Below are 20,230 nucleotides of genomic sequence, written 5' to 3' on the forward strand. Positions count from 1 at the left end.
TAGTCTTACTAGGCTTCAGACTAAGGGAGATATCAGGATTAGGCTTCAGACTAAGGGATATATCAGGCTTACTAGGCTTCAGACTAAGGGAGATATTAGTCTTACTAGGCTTCAGACTAAGGGAGATATCAGGATTAGGCTTCAGACTAAGGGAGATATTAGTCTTACTAGGCTTCAGACTAAGGGATATCAGGATTACTAGGCTTCAGACTAAGGGAGATATCAGGCTTACTAGGCTTCAGACTAAGGGAGATATCAGGCTTACTAGGCTTCAGACTAAGGGAGATATTAGTCTTACTAGGCTTCAGACTAAGGGAGATATTAGTCTTACTAGGCTTCAGACTAAGGGAGATATTAGTCTTACTAGGCTTCAGACTAAGGGAGATATCAGGATTAGGCTTCAGACTAAGGGAGATATTAGTCTTACTAGGCTTCAGACTAAGGGAGATATCAGGATTACTAGGCTTCAGACTAAGGGAGATATCAGGCTTACTAGGCTTCAGACTAAGGGAGATATTAGTCTTACTAGGCTTCAGACTAAGGGAGATATCAGGATTACTAGGCTTCAGACTAAGGGAGATATTAGTCTTACTAGGCTTCAGACTAAGGGAGATATTAGTCTTACTAGGCTTCAGACTAAGGGAGATATCAGGATTACTAGGCTTCAGACTAAGGGAGATATTAGTCTTACTAGGCTTCAGACTAAGGGAGATATCAGGCTTACTAGGCTTCAGACTAAGGGAGATATCAGGCTTACTAGGCTTCAGACTAAGATGAACAACGGGAAACTAAGATGAACCCTGGACACTCGCATGCCTTTACCTCAAGACTACAGAGACACACTTTTCTGATAGCCTCACCCAAACCCTAACCTTAACCACACTGTCACTGTAAACTAACCATAACCCTAACCACACTGTTACCTTAAACTAACCTTAACCACACTGTTACCTTAAACTAACCTTAACCCTAACCACACTGTTACCTTAACCACACTGTTACCTTAAACTAACTATAACTTAACCCTAATCCTAACTGATCAAAGAACCAACGCGTATTTGTGTCAGCAGTAGAACAACTTTAGATCTGATCGGCCCACGTGACTGAACTCAAACTAGAAAGAAACAGACTAAGAAACGACGTAAACTCCATGATCAAAACTGCAAAAAAGAATTTCATCAATGACAAAACTGAGGAAAACAAAAACAAACCACGTGAACTTTGGAAATTACTCAATAATCAACTAGGATGCAGTAAAAAACTTAAAACCAGATTCTCAAACATAAACATAAAAACGGACAACACGCTCATCACAGACAAGCTGGATGTAGCCAATTACTTAAACATTTTCTTCACAAACATAGCCACAACACTGGTAAACAAACTACCCTCCCACTCAGGGCTTTATGGGGTAGAACACATAGTAGCTTACTACAAAAACCTAGGGGTCCGCAAGGACGACTTCAAGCTGGAAATGGTAACAACAGATGAGGTACTCAACAAACTGAGCGCCCTCCAACCTAACAAGGCCACTGGCCATGACAACATCCCCTCCAAATTCCTCAGAGACTCAGCAGCCGCCATCACCCCAATCATCACACACATAATAAACCTCTCCATAAAACAGGGACACGTCCCCAAGGACTTCAAAATTGCGAGGGTGACCCCTCTGCACAAAAAGGGCAGCAAATTAGACCCAGGCAACTACCGCCCTGTTTCTATTCTCACCTCCATCTCGAAAGTCATGGAAAAAATAGTCTACGAACAGGTCGAAAAGTACCTAGCGGAAAAAAATCTAATCTACGAATTCCAATCTGGCTTCAGAACATCCCACTCCACTGACACATGCCTTCTCTATTTGAATGACCACATCAAACAAGAGGTGGACGCAGGCAAATACTGCGGCATGGTCATGCTGGACCTACAAAAGGCCTTTGACACGGTCAATCACTCCATTCTGATTGACAAGCTAAAAGCAATTGGTTTTGATAGTCTATCAGTGAGCTGGATGCAATCCTACCTTGAGGGGAGGGAACAGATGGTGGAGGTAAACGGTACCCTATCCCCCCCCCTCACAGTGAGCTGTGGTGTTCCACAAGGAAGCATACTAGGACCGCTACTGTTCCTAATTTATGCAAATGACATGTCGTCAGCTTGTGACTGCAACTTGTTCCTGTTTGCGGACGACTCAGCCCTGCTGGTCTCTGACAAGAACAAGTTACAGGTTGAAAAAACCCTCAGCTCGGAACTAGGCAGAATCTGCATATGGCTCGCTGATAACAAACTATCATTACACATGGGCAAAACAGAGTCCATTCTCTTCGGTTCAAATAACAAACTCAGCAAGACCGACGGCTTCTCAGTTACAGTGGGTGACAATATTGTCACAAGGAAAGATGAAATTACCTACCTGGGTTCCATCCTAGAGGCTAATCTCTCCTGTGACAAAATGGCATCCAATGTAATAAAAAAAGTCAACCAACGAACTCGATTCTTGTACCGGATCTCCTCTCTGGTAAACAAGAATACCCTGAAGACTCTGGCAGGAGCACTCATTCAGGGGTACTACGACTATGCTTGCACCTCATGGTACCAAAGCACCTCAAAGGCGCTAAAAACAAAATTACAAACATCTCAAAACAAACTGGTCAGACTACTGCTTGACCTTACTCCTAGAACCCACCTCACCCCTGCCCACTTTGACAACCTAGGATGGCTTAGAGTAGATGACAGAGTACAGCAACTTGCAATGGGCCTGGTCTACAAGATACACTACACGACCAAGGTACCCATGTACATGGCAAAATACTTCCCAAAGGTCAGTGAATACCACGATCACAACACCAGAGGGAGCTCCACAAATCATGTTAAACCCAGATTCGGCTCAAATAAGGGACTAAACACGTTTCGCAATTATGCCACATCAATGTGGAACGCCCTACCCAAAGCTGTAAAGGAATGTGGATCACTACCCACTTTCAAAACCTCTCTCAAGAGACACCTACGGGAGACTGCAATTCAACACTGGCCCCTGTAAATATCCTAACCCAACCCCCTCCAATGTACAGTCATTTACCTAGTATGGTTTTGTCAATAGTCCAATGTACAATTTTGTTTGTTTGTACAGAGTCTCCCCCCCCTCAATGTACAGTTTTGCTTGCTTATACAGTGTGCCCCCCCCCCCCCCCCAACCACCTCCAATGTAAATTACCCAGTATGGTTGTCAATATCCCAGTGTACCCAACCCCCCCCACCCAACCTCCTCCAATGTACAGTTTCTACGTCAAATGTATATACTCCCTTTTCTTGACTCCTTCTGTATCACAAACAGTACTGTATTTGCAAATCTGGTATGTCATAAATGTATAGATGTAGCAGTACTGACTATCTGTATGTCATGTATGTCATATATGTCCTGATGAATTGAAAATGGGGGACCCTGGTGGAAACAAGACGAAAGTCTTTCTCTGGTCTGCATCCCCTTAACAATTGTTTGTATTGAGCTGTACTGTATTGTACCCATTCTGCAATCTGTTAATAAAGTTTTCAATCAATCAATCAATCAATCGTGGTATCTGATTCAGAGAAGATTAGCCAGTCAGGAGTGTTAGCCTATGGCCTCAGTGAGCATATGGTTATATTGTACCCGCAAACGCACTAAAGCTCCCCACGCTCAAAGGGATTATGTAAAAACAAGGACAATGAAACACTATTCAAAAGACCACTTTATTGAATCACTGAGTGAGATAAATTGGATTGACATACTGAGCAGTAAAGACGAAGATGAGGCATGGAATCTCTTTAAAGAGACATTTCTATCAGTGCTGGATTTACTGGCTCCAATTAAACACATTGGGGTAAAGCAGAACACTGCCAAACTAAATTACTCAGGAGATATTGGAGTCCATCAGGAGTAGAGACAGAGCCCTTATCAGGTTCAAAAGAACAAATCACAACAAGACTATTACGATTATGTCAGACTAAGATAATAATTGGGAGCATTTGTGCGAGTGCAAATAATTGTTCTGGTGCGACCTCCTCCCCCCCTCCCCGAACGTCCCTTTCTCTGTACATTTGCTAGTTTGTACACTCAGTATGTGCCTTGTGAGTTGACAGTGACCATTCTAACCAATCAAACATGAGCTTGACGTTCTTACCTTTAATGCTGATTTTAGATTAGTTAAGATTAGCCTTCAATCACTCCCTTTCGTGGTCTGTCCGCCAGGCATGCGTTCTTCATGGGACGGGGGTGCACTACGTGCAAGCCCAGATAAGTACTCGCTATTTGCATATCAATAGCGCCGGTCGTCAGGTGTGTTAAATACGTTCTCAGATACATTCACACCTAACTTGTTGTGAATGACATGTGTTACATTCCATTCGTAGAGGCAATTAGGCACTGTCTGTAGTCTGTGCTCAAGCGAGGGGACATTAAATGCGCATTCGCGGGATCGCGCGCACGCGCCAGGAGCGCGCGTGCACGTGGCGCCATTAGGTGCGTGCAATCCCAGTTGATTTCAATAACGCACCACTGCTGTCCGCCATGTGGCGGGTAACAAAATAGTAATGTAAAATAATTAAAACTGTGGTGTGTTTTGGTCTTACGACAGGCCTAATTTGTGGCTTGTTTACCGACGTCACATCCGCTACTCTTCTGTCCTGACTGCCCGTGGCGCCTGCTTGCACTGTAAGGAGCTAGCGTTGGCTGCTATAACGTTAAATGGGTTACAAATATGTGGAACTATGGAAGGAGTAAGCCGACCGCTAAAAATAAAACCCACCGCGGCAGCGAGAGCGAGACCACCTAACAAAAGAAAGTTTCGAGAGGAGTGGTAGTTTGGAGATAGCGGTGTTTCAAGAGACTGGCTACAGTATGACGCTGGGCTGTAGTGATGAGTTGTTCTGTGTGCCGCAAGTATGTCAAAAGGAAAAACAGAAACAACACGTTTGTCATCGGTAGTAAATCAATGAAGCTGGAATCCATTCGTGACCATGAACAGAGCCATTGTCACATTGGCTGCATCTCTGTATCCCGGATTAAATCGGCGCCTCTCCTCAAGAACCTCTGTGGCTATAGGCTAACAGCCATGTCAGAGCTACACTTTCTAACAACCTGCCCACTGTACCAAGATATTAGATACTTCCCATGAATTGCAAACACCCAAAGAGAGTTTGAAAACATGAAAAATAACGGAAAACTCCCATACCTACTGGGTGGAGTACAGCAATGTGCAACTGTACAGAAAAGGACATCCAATGGAATACAACCACCATAAAGGCCGTCAATCATGCAAGTATTCCTGCACTACCTGTACTGTACTGATCTCTGTACATATACCTGACAAACAAGCACATACCTTTAAATACACTTGAAAGACTGCTGCTGTTTCTGAACGTTATATTAAGTTATCGGTACTTACTTACATGTACACATAGACGGGATGGGTCAAGTGCAGAGACTCAATCGCATCGGCGACTGAGAAAAAGACAATGCATGTGTGTGTGTGTGTGTGTATCCCAGTGTGTGTGTGCCGCTCCCATTGCATGTCCAGTTCGTTGCATGCCGAATAAAGACCCCTAAAGAGGTCCTGCATTATTATTATTATTATTATTATTATTATTATTATTATTATTATTATTATTATTATTATTATTATTATTATTATTATTATTATTATATATCGTTATATGTGTCATATGTACAGTATATGTGTGTTATCTTTTGAGTTAGTCTTTACATTTGATATATATATGTGACACAAAAATGTGTTTTTTCTTGGGCCGGTAAGAAATATACTTGGCGGGTAGATTTTCCCCATCTACCACTGGCCGGTGAGTCAAAAAGTTAATTCCAGGCCCTGATTACATATAATTTTATATTGTTGGTGCTCCTTACATTTTGGTGGGTGGTCCTAAATCTTTGCTGGTGCTCCTAAATTTTAGCTGGTGCTCCAAACCTTTTGAAGTTGGGAGCACCAGTGCTACCAAGTAAAAAAGTTAATTTCGAGCCCTGTATGATACTTTTTCCTAATAAAATCGAATAAAATAAAAAATTCAAAAACATAACCACACTATTAACTTAAATTAACCATAACCTTTACACTAATTTTCTATCTTAAGCATAACCGTTAAAGGTTCAAATGAATCTTCATCATAGTATTGCTGTGTTTGTATCAGCGTGGGTGTCTAGTGGTGAGAGAACTCGCCCGTGATCATAATCATTGTTTGTTCGACTCCTGGTCGAGTTGTTTGTTATGGACTTTCGCAGATACTTATTTTATTACTTGTGGTTATAACATAATGTACATGTACCTTTTTTCCTGTGGTAAATTAGTACTTTATTTACGTTTTCTGATGAGAACGTGTTGCTATTTTCGCGGTGAGCAATCAGTCATCTCAAACAAGCCTATTATCAAGCACTAGCGCAGCAACATGCCACCAAAATGATCATGTGTGTAGCTGCTCTTTATACGGTCCACCATTGTTCTGTCAAAACAATAAAAAATGTTGATGAGTAAAATGATCAAACATGTCAAATCCTTACATTTCTTCAGCAGCTGTGGGTTGATCCAGTGCTCCTCATCATGGTCCAAACTGTGGAGAGAGAAGAACAGATGTTGAACCAGGGACCTTCAGCGTGGCTATGAAAGTAACTAGATTAATAATATTGCTCAAAGTAATAATTCCCCATGCATAACAGTATGTGCACTGCACTAACTTGAGTTTCTCCAGTGTACAATTCGGGTCGTTCAGTCTATCGGAGAGCAGCTTTGTTCCCAAGTCTCCTGGGTGATTGAAGCTCAGGTCCAGCTCTATCAGGTGGGAGGGGTTGGAGCCCAGAGCTGAGGCCAGAGAAGCACAGCCTTCCTCACGCATATTCTTTACACATATGTTGGATTATGAATATGTCTTTATAGCTACAAATGAATGACTAATTCGGTCAGAAAGCAGTAACACAACAGTTGCAATGTTGTGTTACTGCTTCTCGGCATAAGCCCCATAATAAAACAGTCTCTGGTTTGCTCCAGCGGACGCGAGAGCTCAGCGATGCCGCTCGCGTGAGCATATTCTCCCCGCTGGTGATCGCAGCACGGAGGGTCGCGGACCAGCCTGGCAGCATAGCTATAAAGACATATTCATAATCCAACATTATGTGTAAAGAAACAACATATTCCGATTGGAAGGACTCCCATCTCCTCCTTCCTGCTCGCGTCACACAGGGCTGAGCTGTGCCGAGGTGCCGCACCCCTCGCACGGCTTTGCTCTCACTCGAGTGAGGAGGAGCGGAAGACCGCTGGTTCTCCAACATACAGCGGTGTGCTCTTCAGAATGTACCGGGAGAAACGTTTACTGTACCCCGCAGACATAATAAGCATATAAGCAGTGCTTACTAACGTTATTAGTTACGCTATTTCTGACCGAATTAGTCATTCATTTGTCTAGCACAGTCTCTAACAGTAAGAAGCATTTTGGATAAAAGTATTCTGTACTTCTGTATGACAACAATGTATGCCTTTCAAATGTTAAATGATTAAATGATACACACTGAAATCTACGCTCTCTCATCCTGCTTTCGCCAACGCAACAATATTATTAAACAGCAGCGATGTGAAAGGCGAAGTGAACTCCAGCAGCAGCGCGCTTGCCACTGCGGCTGCCGCGGGGGCGTGCCACGGCGTGTCACGTGGCCGTCGCGGCCAATCAGGCCAACCCCAGAAATCAAATCCGTTGCGGAAGTGATACACGCCTCCCGGCCACTGCCACCAAGCCTCTTCAACTCATTCAAAACGCAGCGGCCCGCCTGATCTCAAACCTACCGAAGTCGGCCCATGTCACCCCACTTCTTAGGGACCTGCACTGGCTCCCCATTGCTGCACATATCCGCTTCAAGGCCCTCGACCTAGCATACCGTGCGGCAAAGGGAACCGCTCCCGCCTGCCTCCGGTCAATGGTCTCTAACTACACACCCTCAAGACCCCTACGCTCTGCATCTTCTGGCCGCCTCAGACCTACTCCTATCCAAGCTCCCGGAAGGTCATCAAAGAGAAGCCGCCTATTCTCAGTCCTTGCCCCACAATGGTGGAATGAACTACCCATCCCAGTTAGGACAGCCGAATCCCGTCCAACCTTTTGCCGTCAACTAAAGACTCACTTCTTCAACCATTATCTGAAATGATAAAAAAAGAAAATCTAACCGTGACTAACCTTACTGTCATGCACTTGTCCTAATAAACTAACCTACACTGTAACACGCAACACTTTGATAAACATTGTTACTCAGCTGATAGAGTTGTACCTTTCTTGCTGTCTTGTCGTACAGAACTTGTAAGTCGCTTTGGATAAAAGCGTCAGCTAAATGACTAAATGTAACCAATGTGACAGGCGTTGCTTGGACAGCGCCTTACCCGTGTTGAGGTCACCGTAACAGACAAGCAGTTGACTGGTAGCCCTGAGGTCCTGTGTGTGCCAGCGGACGGACAGTCCCCCCAGGACCAGTTGGAGGTCCCAGCTTGGGGACAGAGCGCGTTCAACAGGCTTGAGGCACCCAGCAAGAACAGTCTCACGAGAGGGTGGCTGAACAGCGTTCTGCCCTCAAAGCCCACATGACAAGAAGATATAGCCGCGGTATACACCTTCACTGTCGAGGCCGACAGCCTATCCAGGATAGACTGGAGGATGGACAGAACAGAGTTCAGGGGACATGCTACCGGGTCCAGGCTCTCAGTCTCACACCACTCCTGAAACATATGCCACTTCCCTGCGTAAACCGCGATAGTGGACGGAGCGCACACGTTCTGGATGGTGTTAATCACAGTAGTGTTAAGACGCATCCCCTCTAAATGTAACCTCTCAGCAGCCAAGCCATTAGAGGCTGCCCCAGGACAGGCGGCCGAAACAACGTGCTGCGTGCCTGAGAGAGCGCCCCTGGCGACCAGGGGACAGGCCACGGCGGGGCCACCAGGAGTTGAATCAAGGCCGGGAACCACACGGCTGACCCCCTGTCCGGCGCAACCAGGATCAAAGTCTTGCACTCCTGACGTACCCGCTCCAACAGCTGGGCTATCAGATAGATAGCATCCACTCCCAGAGGGGGGTTGTCCTTCCGACTGACTGAGAACCACAGGGGGCACTGGTAGGACTGACTGCTCGCAAACAGGTCCACCACGGCCTCCCTGAATTGGCTCCAGATCTGTCTGACTATGCCTCGATGTAGTCCCCACTCGTCTGGGTGGGGACCTCCCTATGACATAAAATCTGCACCCACATTCTCCTTGCCGGGGATGTGGAGAGCCCTCAGGCTGCGCAGATTGCGAGAGCGCACTCCCTCCTGTCTGTTGATATATGACGCTGATGTCGTGCTGTCCATCCTGATTAGAACGTGCTCGCCCACCACATGAGGGCGGAGCCGTTTGAGGACTAAAAGCACTGCCTTCAATTCCAACACATTGATATGTAGGGCAGACTGAGCAGGCCAGCTGCCTCCTACCGCCTTGGTCAGACATGTCCCCCACCCATCCTGTGAGGGAGGCGTCGGAGAAGACTGTCACGTGCGATGTCCTGCTAGACACTGAGATGGCGGCGGTCTACTCCCCGGGGGGAGCCGAGGCCATCTAATTCGCCCGGTCCCACAGCCGCCCGGGTCTGTCGGGACCGTGAGAGCCTGTCTCTCTGTTTCCAGGTTGTCACAAGGCCACTGGTCGGGGGTCTTGCAGCAGCCGCTGATGAGACAATACTCGCACCTCTGGTCGTGCGGTGTGGGGCGGCGTCCATCCACGGAGAGGGCGGCCCTGAGGAGGGGAATTCCCCCCTCCTCCTCCACGGGGGACTGCTCCAACCACAGATATCTGTGCATAAATGTTGAAAGCGTCATCCCCCTCCCTGAGGTTATAGCTTGCGGCTGCGTTAAAAGCTGTATAACCTCAAAACCCTGAGTGAGGGTCTTGGCGTCGACCGGCCCCAAGACCCCACCGCCTGACACCATTTTTATACAGAAAAGCAGCTAACTGAGCAATGTTATTTGTTGGCGCTAGATTCTGTACTGCGGCGATATAAGCTTCATCAGCCCACTCAGCCATCTGCCGGGCCGACTCGCCCCTCGGCGTCGGCTTCCGGTCGGGGTGCCACTCTACCATGTCTGGGCAAAACGTGCGACGTTCACCAGTCCACTGCGGGAATCTGAAGAAAGTCCAGCGTAGGGCCGAAATCCCATCCGGACGCGCTGGGGAAAACCCGGGGGCTGGGGGAATTCCGGCGGTAGTCCAACGTTCTTTAATTTCTCTTTCCTCTTCATAATGTTTCCACTGACTGTCACGTGCGATGTCCTGCTGCCCATGGGGACCCTGCCGGTGAGGGCCCCCGCCCCCCAGTGGTCGAGGTTCCCCAGCACTGAAGCAGGGACTTTCAGCCGCTTCCACTTGCCTCTCACAGGGTCTATTTTCATACTGAAAAACCACCCCTGTATCCTCCTCATAAAGAGCCCAGCGGGACCACAGAGTGAGCAGATGCCATCAGGCCGAGCAGGCGCATCACGAACCATGCCGTAACTGTCCTGCCAGGAGGGAACCCCCTGAGCGCACCGAGAATATCCTCTCGACGCCGCTCTGAGAGGGTTGCCCTCATAGACCTTGAGCTTAGAATCAAGCCCAAGTACTCCACCTGTTGGCTGGGAAGAGGAGTACTCTTCTCCCAGTTCACAGCAAAACCGAGGCTGGTGAGGTGTTCGACCACCTGCCTGGTGTGAGACCTGGCGACCTCCTCCGACCGGCTGAGGACCAGAATGTCGTCCAGGTAGAATAGAATTTGTATTCCCTGACGACGCAGAGGTCCCAGCACGGTCTCCAAGCACTTGGTGAAAGTGCGAGGGGCCAGAGAGTAGCTGAATGGCAGTCTCTGGTACTCATACGCTATTCCCTGAAACAGGAAGCGCAGGTATTTCCTGTGAGGAGGGAAGATCGGAATGTGAAAATACGCATCCTTGAGGTCTATGGAGGTGAACCAGTCTCCCACTCTGACAGCGCATAACAGGTGTTTGACGGTCAACATTCTAAACCTTTTCACCGCAATCAAGCGATTGAGCGTGGACAGGTCCAGTATGGGTTTGATACCCCCGTTTTCTTGGGCACCAGAAAATATCGGGAGTAAACACCACTCATTGTGTCCTCCCATGGGACCGCAACGATGGCCTGCTTCGCCAACAGAGATTGAATCTCGTCGGCCAGGGCTGTCGCTGCCGTGGACTCTGATAATAGTGTTTCAGAACCCAAAAAACGGAGGGTGGGGGTGTGCAAATTGCAACACGAGCCCCGCTCTCAACGTTCTCTCCATCCACACAGACACGTGGCACTTCTGTAGCCACACGTGGTGAAAATCGCCAAGCGGCCTCGCAGCCAACTGGCGCTGGTCCGCTAAGAAGCGTAGATAGGTAACCCGGTCCCTCCCGCTATGCATTGCGAACCCTGACCCTGCCAACGAGGCTGGGGTCGGGGCAATTGCACCCAAAAGGGGGGACCCCGACAGAAAGGGGTGGTCTGAAACGGGGGGGGGACGGCAGTCATCACTCCTGGTGAATGAGGCGGCTCCCCCGCTGAGCATTGTCCCATTTTAGCCAAGCGATTAGCCCGCTGGGGATGGCCTGCTCTGCGGCTGGACATGCATAATGTGTGGTCTTCACATTGTCTAGGGTGAAAGCTCCCCACACACCGTGCGCTTGAGAGAGGGCCCGCGATGACCAAGGAACAGGCCACGACGGGGCTACCAAGAGCTGGATCAGGACCGGGAACCACACAGCTGCACCCCAGTCCGGCGCAATCAGGATCAAGGTCCTGCGCTCCTCAACGTACCCGCCCCAACAACTGACCTAACAGATGTATGGGGGAAAGAATCCCAGGCGGCCACGGCATCGGTCCCAGACCTGCCTGACTATGTCCGGACGTAATCCCCACTAGTCAGGGTGAGGACCGCCCGCGACATCACACCTGTACCCACATTCACCCTGCCGGGGATGTGGAGAGCCCTCAGGATGCGCAGATGGAGAACGCCCATAGCCAGCCGCCCGGTGCAGACGGGGGGAGCGTACTCCTCCCCGTCTGTCGATATACGACGCTGACGTCGTATTGTCCGTCCTGATCAAACACCGTTTGAGGACCAGAAGGACCGCCTTCAATACCAACACATTGAACGTAGCGCAGACCGGGCAGCATGGTCTTGCCAGCTGCCCCCTACTGTGTTGGCCCGACGCGTCCCCAGTGAGGGAGGCGTCGGTGAAAACCGTGACGTGTGACAGCCTACTGCCCATGGGGACCCCCCTGGTGAGGGCCCCAGGCCCTCCCCAGAGGGCGAGGTCCCCCAGTACTGACACGGGAACCTTAGCCGCTTCCACTTGCCTCTCACCGGGTCTATTTCCATACTGGAAAAACCACCTCCGTATCCTCCTCATGAGGTGAAGAGGAGGCCAAGAGGGACCACGGAATGAGCAGATGCCATCATACCGAGCAGGCGTATCACGGACAGCGCCGTAACCGTCCTAGGACGGAACCTCCCGAGCGTGTCGATCTGAGAGGGATGCCCATAGTACTCCACCCGTTGACTGGGAAGAGGAGTACTCTACTTCCAGTCTACAGCAAACCCCAGGCTGGTGAGGAATTCCACCACCTGCCTGGTATGAGACCTGACAATCCACCTTGACCGCCAAGGACCAGAACGTCGTCAGGGCAGAATACACTTCGTAACCCCTGACGACGCAGAGGCCCCCACTTGGTGAAGATGCAGGGAGCTAGAGAAAAACCGAACGGCAGCCTCTGGTACTCATACGCTAAACCCTGCAAAGGAAACGTAGGTAAGCCCTAGGATGGGAGATGCGAATACGCATACTACAGGTCTATGGAGGAGAACCAGGCCCCCACCTGACAGTGTTCAACTGACATCATACTAGGTGACAAAAGCTCCCCCACTGAACACCCCTCAGAACAGGCTGAGGAGTTGTTCTGTAGCTGGACATGCAAGGTGTGAGGCCCCCATGGGTTCCTACACACCGTAGCCCTGCAGTGATATTACTACCACCCAAATCATGCACCAACGTGGCACCAACGTGATACCCGGCCGGGCGAAGGCGAGGTCGGGGAAGCCTGCACTGTTTGCCTCAAAAAAGGTCTCGAGCCCCCCTGCTGACAACACTTGTAGTTGACAGACGTAACACCAGGCTCAACCAAACACAGCTTATGGTATGGGAGCCACTTGACAGCACAACATTCTCATGGAGAGACCCAGGCTCAGCCATCAACTGGGTGTCAGCCCCTGTCCCCATGAGAAGCGAAATGTGGGGCCGCATGCGCTTCATTGAAGGCCTGCGGCCCGCAGCCAAAGGAAAACAAATCAGAGCCCCTTTTCCGCTGGTGTTGGGGGAGGGAGTGATCGGAGAGCGGGCTGCACACGGCAGGATGGCGACGGTTTCTCAGGCCGTGCTCATCCAATGTGGCCGATCCCTCGGCCGCCAAGGCTGTCAGCCTTGTGGACACCTGTTGACTTAACGCCCAGGGTACCTCCGGTGGGGGAAACATGGCCGCCGGTTGAGGGCCTCGCCACAGCCGCTGGCGAGGCCGTGCTCTCACCTTTGGCTGCGCGGCGTGAGGCGGTGTGGGGCCTAGGTCCAATACCGCCCGCGCTCCAGCGGAAGACCAAAGATCCTCTGCGGAGAGGGGAGCCGTGAGGAGGGAAACATTCTTTTTAACTTCTCACCCCCTCAAAGGGAGACCAATCCAACCAAGATGTCTGTAAACAAACATTGACAGCATCCTAGCCCTCCCTGCGGTTATAGCTTGCGGCTAGGTCAAAGCTAATAACGTCAACAACCTCACGCGATGTTTCGACGTTGGCTGGCCCTCATGGCCCCGCCACCAGACACCATTTTTGACAGAAATAAACAGCAATGCGAACAAAGTTACTAACCGCTGCTAATTCTATACCGTGGCGGTACAGGCTTAACAGCCCACCAGCCATCCGCCGGGCCGACCCACCTCATGGCGTCGGCCGGGCGGGGCACTGTTTCAACATGCCAGAGGAAAAAGACTGATGCCACCTGCTTCATAAACACGGAGCAGAGCACCAGTGGTGGTTGCAACCAGCAACCTCCACTGTGGTGTGCACCCATGAAGGGGTTAATGAATAAATGAACTAAAAACACCACCAATACACTGTAGCATGGGCTAGCCCATACACACAACGTTAAGGGGATGCGGACCAGAGAAAACCAGTCCCGCATACCATTCATAATATTCACAAAAAGCACACCAGCCCTAGACCTCAGCCCATTCACCCATGAAAAAAATAAACAAATCCCTGCAATACTCCCAACAGTAGACACCGATTGACCGTCAGCATGAATGGTTAAGAGGAGGGAAGACCTTTTAAAAAGACATCTCTCAGCGGTAGGGATGGGTATCGTTAGGATTTTATCGATACTACTACTCTTATCGATACTGCTTAACGGTTCGGTACTTTATCGATACTCTTATCGGTTCTTTTTGATTTAGCAAAAAAATTATTAAGAACAGAATCGACATTGCTTTATTATTCTTTTATATAACTATATTACTGCACATGGCTACTTGTTTATCAATTAATACAAGCAGTCAGATAAATTAACTATTTTGTGACTTTCTATTTTATTTAGTAGTAGTGGTCCTGAGTTAAGCTGGTCCACCCATCCGATGTAAAGGCTAACTTTGGCACATCTTTAAGCTATGTGATAACATTGGCCTTTTCAACATTATACCAGGCAGGAATCAGTGTGTTACTGAGGACATTCCTGCAGGGAGGGGTATATTTGCAGTTGAGAGCATTAGTCATCTCCCTACAGTAAAGATTAGAAATGATTGAATTATTGTAAATTTGTGTGGAGTGGTGGGAATAGCTGCTTCAATAATAACTTATAACAACAACAACAACAACAACAACAACAACAACAACAACAGACAAGTTAGACAACTATGTATAAAAAAAACGATATACACTGAATGATTAGTTGTTACCTAAAGCCCTTGGACTCCACTGTAGAGAATGGGTGCAGGCCTTTGACAACAAACTTTGTCACAGCCCTGTGACACTCGTTCACCCTATCCTCTGTCATCATTCCTCTAGCTGCTAGGGAGAAAGGACTTTGGGTGGTGGAGGTAGAGGGAGGATGTGTGGTGGGCTCACTGGCCTGGGACACATTGGTGGCTGACGCCTCAGCTTGACGATCTATAAAACGTTTTTAGATTGTAGTATTTGTAGCTAAACAATTATTTTGTTTATTAGCCTATTTGTAATAATTCGTTATTAGCCTAGGAAACTCCGTATCTTGGCTTACCGGCTGCAGTGGACGTGGATGCAGATGGAACAGTGCGCGCAAGGCAGTCAAATACGGCGCATTTCTGCACACTAATATCGTGTTTTGCCAACACATGTTTTGATAGATTGCTCGTATTGCCACCCTTACTGGCAAATGTTTTGTTGCACTTGTGGCAACGTGCGTTGTCGGCATTGACCCTTGTAAAGTATATCCATACTTTAGAACGCTTCGCTCACGACTCAGTGCATGCAGAGGCAGAGCCGTCTGTGTGCAGCGCGCTTCAGCACGGGCGTCGGGGACAGCACTAAGGAGGAACGCTAAGGAGTACCCGTATGTATAATAAGAAGTACCCGTATGTGTAGCGACTCGCGAGGGGTGTGTGTGTGTAATAATGACTCGCTGCGGCTCGCTTCTCGTGCAGAGACAGAGAAAGGAGAGATAGTTCGCAACTTTTAAATAATAATAATAATAATTTCTCTAGAGTATCGATAGCAGTACCGATGACGTTGGAGCTTATAAATACTCCGGTATTTTCTAATATAGTAGCGGTTCCCGTTTAAAACCGGGGTCCGGGGGTCATCCCTACTCAGCGGGGAATCAAAATAGAAACAGTAACCCAGCAAATAGCATAGCGTTAGCCGCGTGCTCCAGGATAACCGGGAAAACAACAACGTTTACCCAGATATCCTGCCCCTTGCGCCAATACACAACTCGGTTGTCTCCCGGGACAACTCGAGCAGCATCACCAACGCCAGCATTGTTATGCCTAGTGGCGCAGATCCTACCTGGACGCGAGTTAGCCCGATAGCTACACATCGCGTGACGTCCCTCTGTCTGCTGTCAACAAGACGAGGAAACCCCAGTACAGGCCCGACGCAGAGATGCATCGAGATGCATCCAGCTGCAGGACCGCAGAACCCATACGAGCGCCGTTGGAACATGCCGAGAAGATTCCAGGGGCTGGCAAATCTCCGGCATTGTTCAATTTCTCTTTACACTTCATAAATGCTAGTTACACAGGGTGCATTGCAACCGCCATGATGGAAAACGAAAAAGAGGAAGGGCGAGTGTGACCACGCCTGGTGACTTATAGGGAGGTCACTGGGGCGGGGCCTGGTCAAGTGCAAGGGTGTTTTGTTTTCGTTCATGTAGTACAGTAGGTACTGGAGATGAGGTATATCTCGATAGGCAAAAGAGCGAGACAAGATTCGCCAGTACGACTATATAACTACCTCTTTACCAGGTTATAAACCTACCTGTTTACCAGGTTATAAACCTGCCTCTTTACCAGGTTATAAACCTACCCGTTTACCAGGTTAATAACCTACATGTTTACCAGGTTAATAACCTACCTGTTTACCAGGTTATAAACCTACCTGTTTACCAGGTTAAAAACCTACATGTTTACCAGGTTAATAACCTACCTGTTTACCAGGTTATAAACCTACCTGTTTACCAGGTTAAAAACCTACCCGTTTACCAGGTTAATAACCTACCTGTTTACCAGGTTATAAACCTGCCTCTTTACCAGGTTATAAACCTACCCGTTTACCAGGTTAATAACCTACATGTTTACCAGGTTAATAACCTACCTGTTTACCAGGTTAAAAACCTACATGTTTACCAGGTTAATAACCTACCTGTTTACCAGGTTATAAACCTACCTGTTTACCAGGTTAAAAACCTACCTGTTTACCAGGTTAATAACCTACCTGTTTACCAGGTTATAAACCTGCCTCTTTACCAGGTTATAAACCTACCCGTTTACCAGGTTAATAACCTACATGTTTACCAGGTTAATAACCTACCTGTTTACCAGGTTAATAATCTACATGTTTACCAGGTTATAAACCTGCCTCTTTATCAGGCTATAAACCTACCTGTTTACCAGGTTAATAATCTACCTGTTTACCAGGTTATAAACCTACCTGTTTACCAGGTTATAAACCTACATGTTTACCAGGTTAATAACCTACCTGTTTACCAGGTTATAAACCTACCTGTTTACCAGGTTAAAAACCTACCTGTTTACCAGGTTAATAACCTACCTGTTTACCAGGTTATAAACCTGCCTCTTTACCAGGTTATAAACCTACCCGTTTACCAGGTTAATAACCTACATGTTTACCAGGTTAATAACCTACCTGTTTACCAGGTTAAAAACCTACCTATTTACCAGGTTAATAACCTACCTGTTTACCAGGTTAATAATCTACATGTTTACCAGGTTATAACCCTGCCTCTTTACCAGGTTATAAACCTACCTGTTTACCAGGTTAATAATCTACCTGTTTACCAGGTTATAAACCTACCCGTTTACCAGGTTATAAACCTACATGTTTACCAGGTTAATAACCTATCTGTTTACCAGGTTATAAACCTACCTGTTTACCAGGTTATAAACCTACCTGTTTACCAGGTTAATAACCTACCTGTTTACCAGGTTATAAACCTACCTGATGTCTGACCTGTTTGCCAGGCCTTTTAGCTCTTAAACTGGACTTTTTTAGCCTGGATAGTCTGATCTCACACCTACTCGGTTTCATGTTGTATATTTACTTGTAAACGTACTTGTTTAATCGTATTTGTCGTATATGTATTGCTTTCTTTTTTACCATGTTTTACTGTGTTTTATTTATAGTGCCATCACTTTGTTTAAAATGTGCTTTAGGAATTAAAAAGGTACTTACTATGGAACTCTAGGATATCAACAGATTATCTTGAGATGAAAGAACGTTCTCACCCTTCTGCTGACTCATCCGTGTTTTCTTTAGTAGGAGGACCTTCCATGTTATCATCCCTCTCTTCTGTCCTCCTCTCCTCCACCTTGTCCTCAGCTTCTTCTTCCATCAGGCGTTTGACTTCAGTGTCTGTCGTCTTTCTGTACAAATATATAAAGAAAATTTAAATAAAAAAAAGGTTTATTCAAAGCTTATAGCACAAGTGATACAATATGGGGGGGGGGTATGGATATAAAATGTATATCACGGTATATTTAGATTGTTGGATGGTAACTGTTTATATCACTGTATATTTATTTGTTATTGACCATTGTTAGGATGTGGCCAAGCGGTGGAACAATAGAGTCTGAGGAAGGTCATCATCACCCGGTGGTTTGTTTTTATTTTCTCCTTTTGTTCACCAGTGGAAAAACAGGCTGCAGCCAAACTAATTACAAAAACATAGCATTTACATATAAAGAAATTCCATTTGAAAATAAGAGCAAAAATACAAAACTATTCAACTTTACATACAAACTAAATATCACACAACAACTAGGCCCTTGGCTATGAGAACTAGTTCCAGCAAGGCTGTGTCTCTCTTCCAAGCCTGCTTCTACTTCTCCTTCTACTTTCTCTTCCCCCTGAGAGGAGCTTCTATCCCAGGCTTTATCCTGGAAGCTCCTCCTACAGAGACAAACCAAAATTACAATCAATCAATTAAGCAATACTAGGGGTGTAATGGTTCACAAAAACCACTGTTCGGTACGTTTTACAGTCACGGTTCGGTACGGGTTTTCGGTACAGTGGGGGGAAAGTTTGGCTTTCCATGTTCCACTCACGGGTGATGTAGTGTGCCGTAACTAATTGTACTTGTAGGGCTGTTAACAAATATTCTATATTGAAATTAATAATAGACTTGTAAAAAATATATATATAATAATAATTATATTAGATTGTGAAGAAAACAGCCCCCAGTGGGCAGTCGTTAGTGGTTAACATACCGTTGTATTTGTTCGGTATACTACACAACCGTTCGGTACGGTACGGTACACACTGAAACGGATTCGGTATGGATTAGGGGTGGGAATCACCAGAGGCCTCACGATACGATAGTATTGCGATACTAACTATATTGCGATATGGTGAGTATTGCGATATTAATATTGCGACATATTGTAGGGATGCTCGATATTGGCTTTTTTACCGATACCGAACCGATATACCGATATTGTCCAACTCTTAATTTCCGATACCGATATCAACCGATACCGATATATGCAGGGTTTCCCCCCCCCCCCCAAAAACTGAATAATTTCAGGTAATTAACATTACATTAACATTATATTATGCATACTTTTGACAATAAATAAAATCAGAATTTGTTCTTACTTGCTTGCCTGGGTAAATAAAGGTTATAGAAATGTTTTTAAAAAAAGTTTGAAAACCGATACCGATATTTTCCGATATCACATTTTAATGCCAATATCGGTAGGCCGATAATATCGGACATCCCTAATATATTGAGATTTATTACCTTTTTTCAACTGCAAAGTAAAACTTTGTCAACATGTTTTATCTAATCAAATAAAGTTCAGTCTGTTCATCTCACTTCAATCATTTTTATTGCAGAACATGGTATTTTCTCAAGCAGACAGATGTAAACACTAATCTGTGTGGCATGTACCTGACAAACTGAACTGTTTGTATTACAGTCATATTCCAATCTGAATGCAACTTCCTTATACAAAAAAGAAAAAAACGAATTTTTTTATAAATAATTAAATATCAATACTTGGCGTCCCTGTATCGATACAGTATCGCCACGCAAAGTATCGCGATACTACTACGTATCGATTTTTTTCCCCACCCCTAGTACGGATACGAGTACCTTTACACCCCTAAGCAATACAGACATTATTTTACACCTTAAATAATTCTGTACAACATGGATACATCACTCCATACTGACCTACCATCACAAAACACTAAAGGTGTTTAGGGCACTTCATAAGTCTATTCCCTTCTCATTATGAAAACCCCCCTCTGTACCACACTTGGTACCTTCCGGATCCCCCCTCCAGAAAAGGCTTTGGCCTCTCCCAGTTCTGGTTGGGCAGCCAGAGATTCTACAATGAACCAAGTGTGAGCACAGAGACAAAACAGGGTATTTGCTAAACAA

General features: G+C 46.7%; 1 protein-coding gene across 1 annotated transcript in view; it reads right to left on the reverse strand.

The window, feature by feature from the left end:
- The window catches only part of LOC311243901 (uncharacterized protein), a 52,315-nt gene that overhangs the window by 17,492 nt on the left and 14,593 nt on the right, over positions 1-20,230 (reverse strand). Inside the window, exons 2-3 of the mRNA XM_084333283.1 lie at positions 18,072-18,209; positions 6,545-6,594 (exon numbers count right to left, since the gene is read on the reverse strand). Coding sequence (XP_084189409.1) covers positions 6,545-6,594; positions 18,072-18,178 — 157 coding nt within the window. The 5' untranslated portion in view covers positions 18,179-18,209. The remainder of the gene's footprint in view (positions 1-6,544; positions 6,595-18,071; positions 18,210-20,230) is intronic.

The sequence above is a fragment of the Notolepis coatsorum genome, assembly GCF_963971535.1.
Source record: "Notolepis coatsorum genome assembly, chromosome: 17".
Classification (NCBI taxonomy): Eukaryota; Metazoa; Chordata; class Actinopteri; order Aulopiformes; family Paralepididae; genus Notolepis; species Notolepis coatsorum.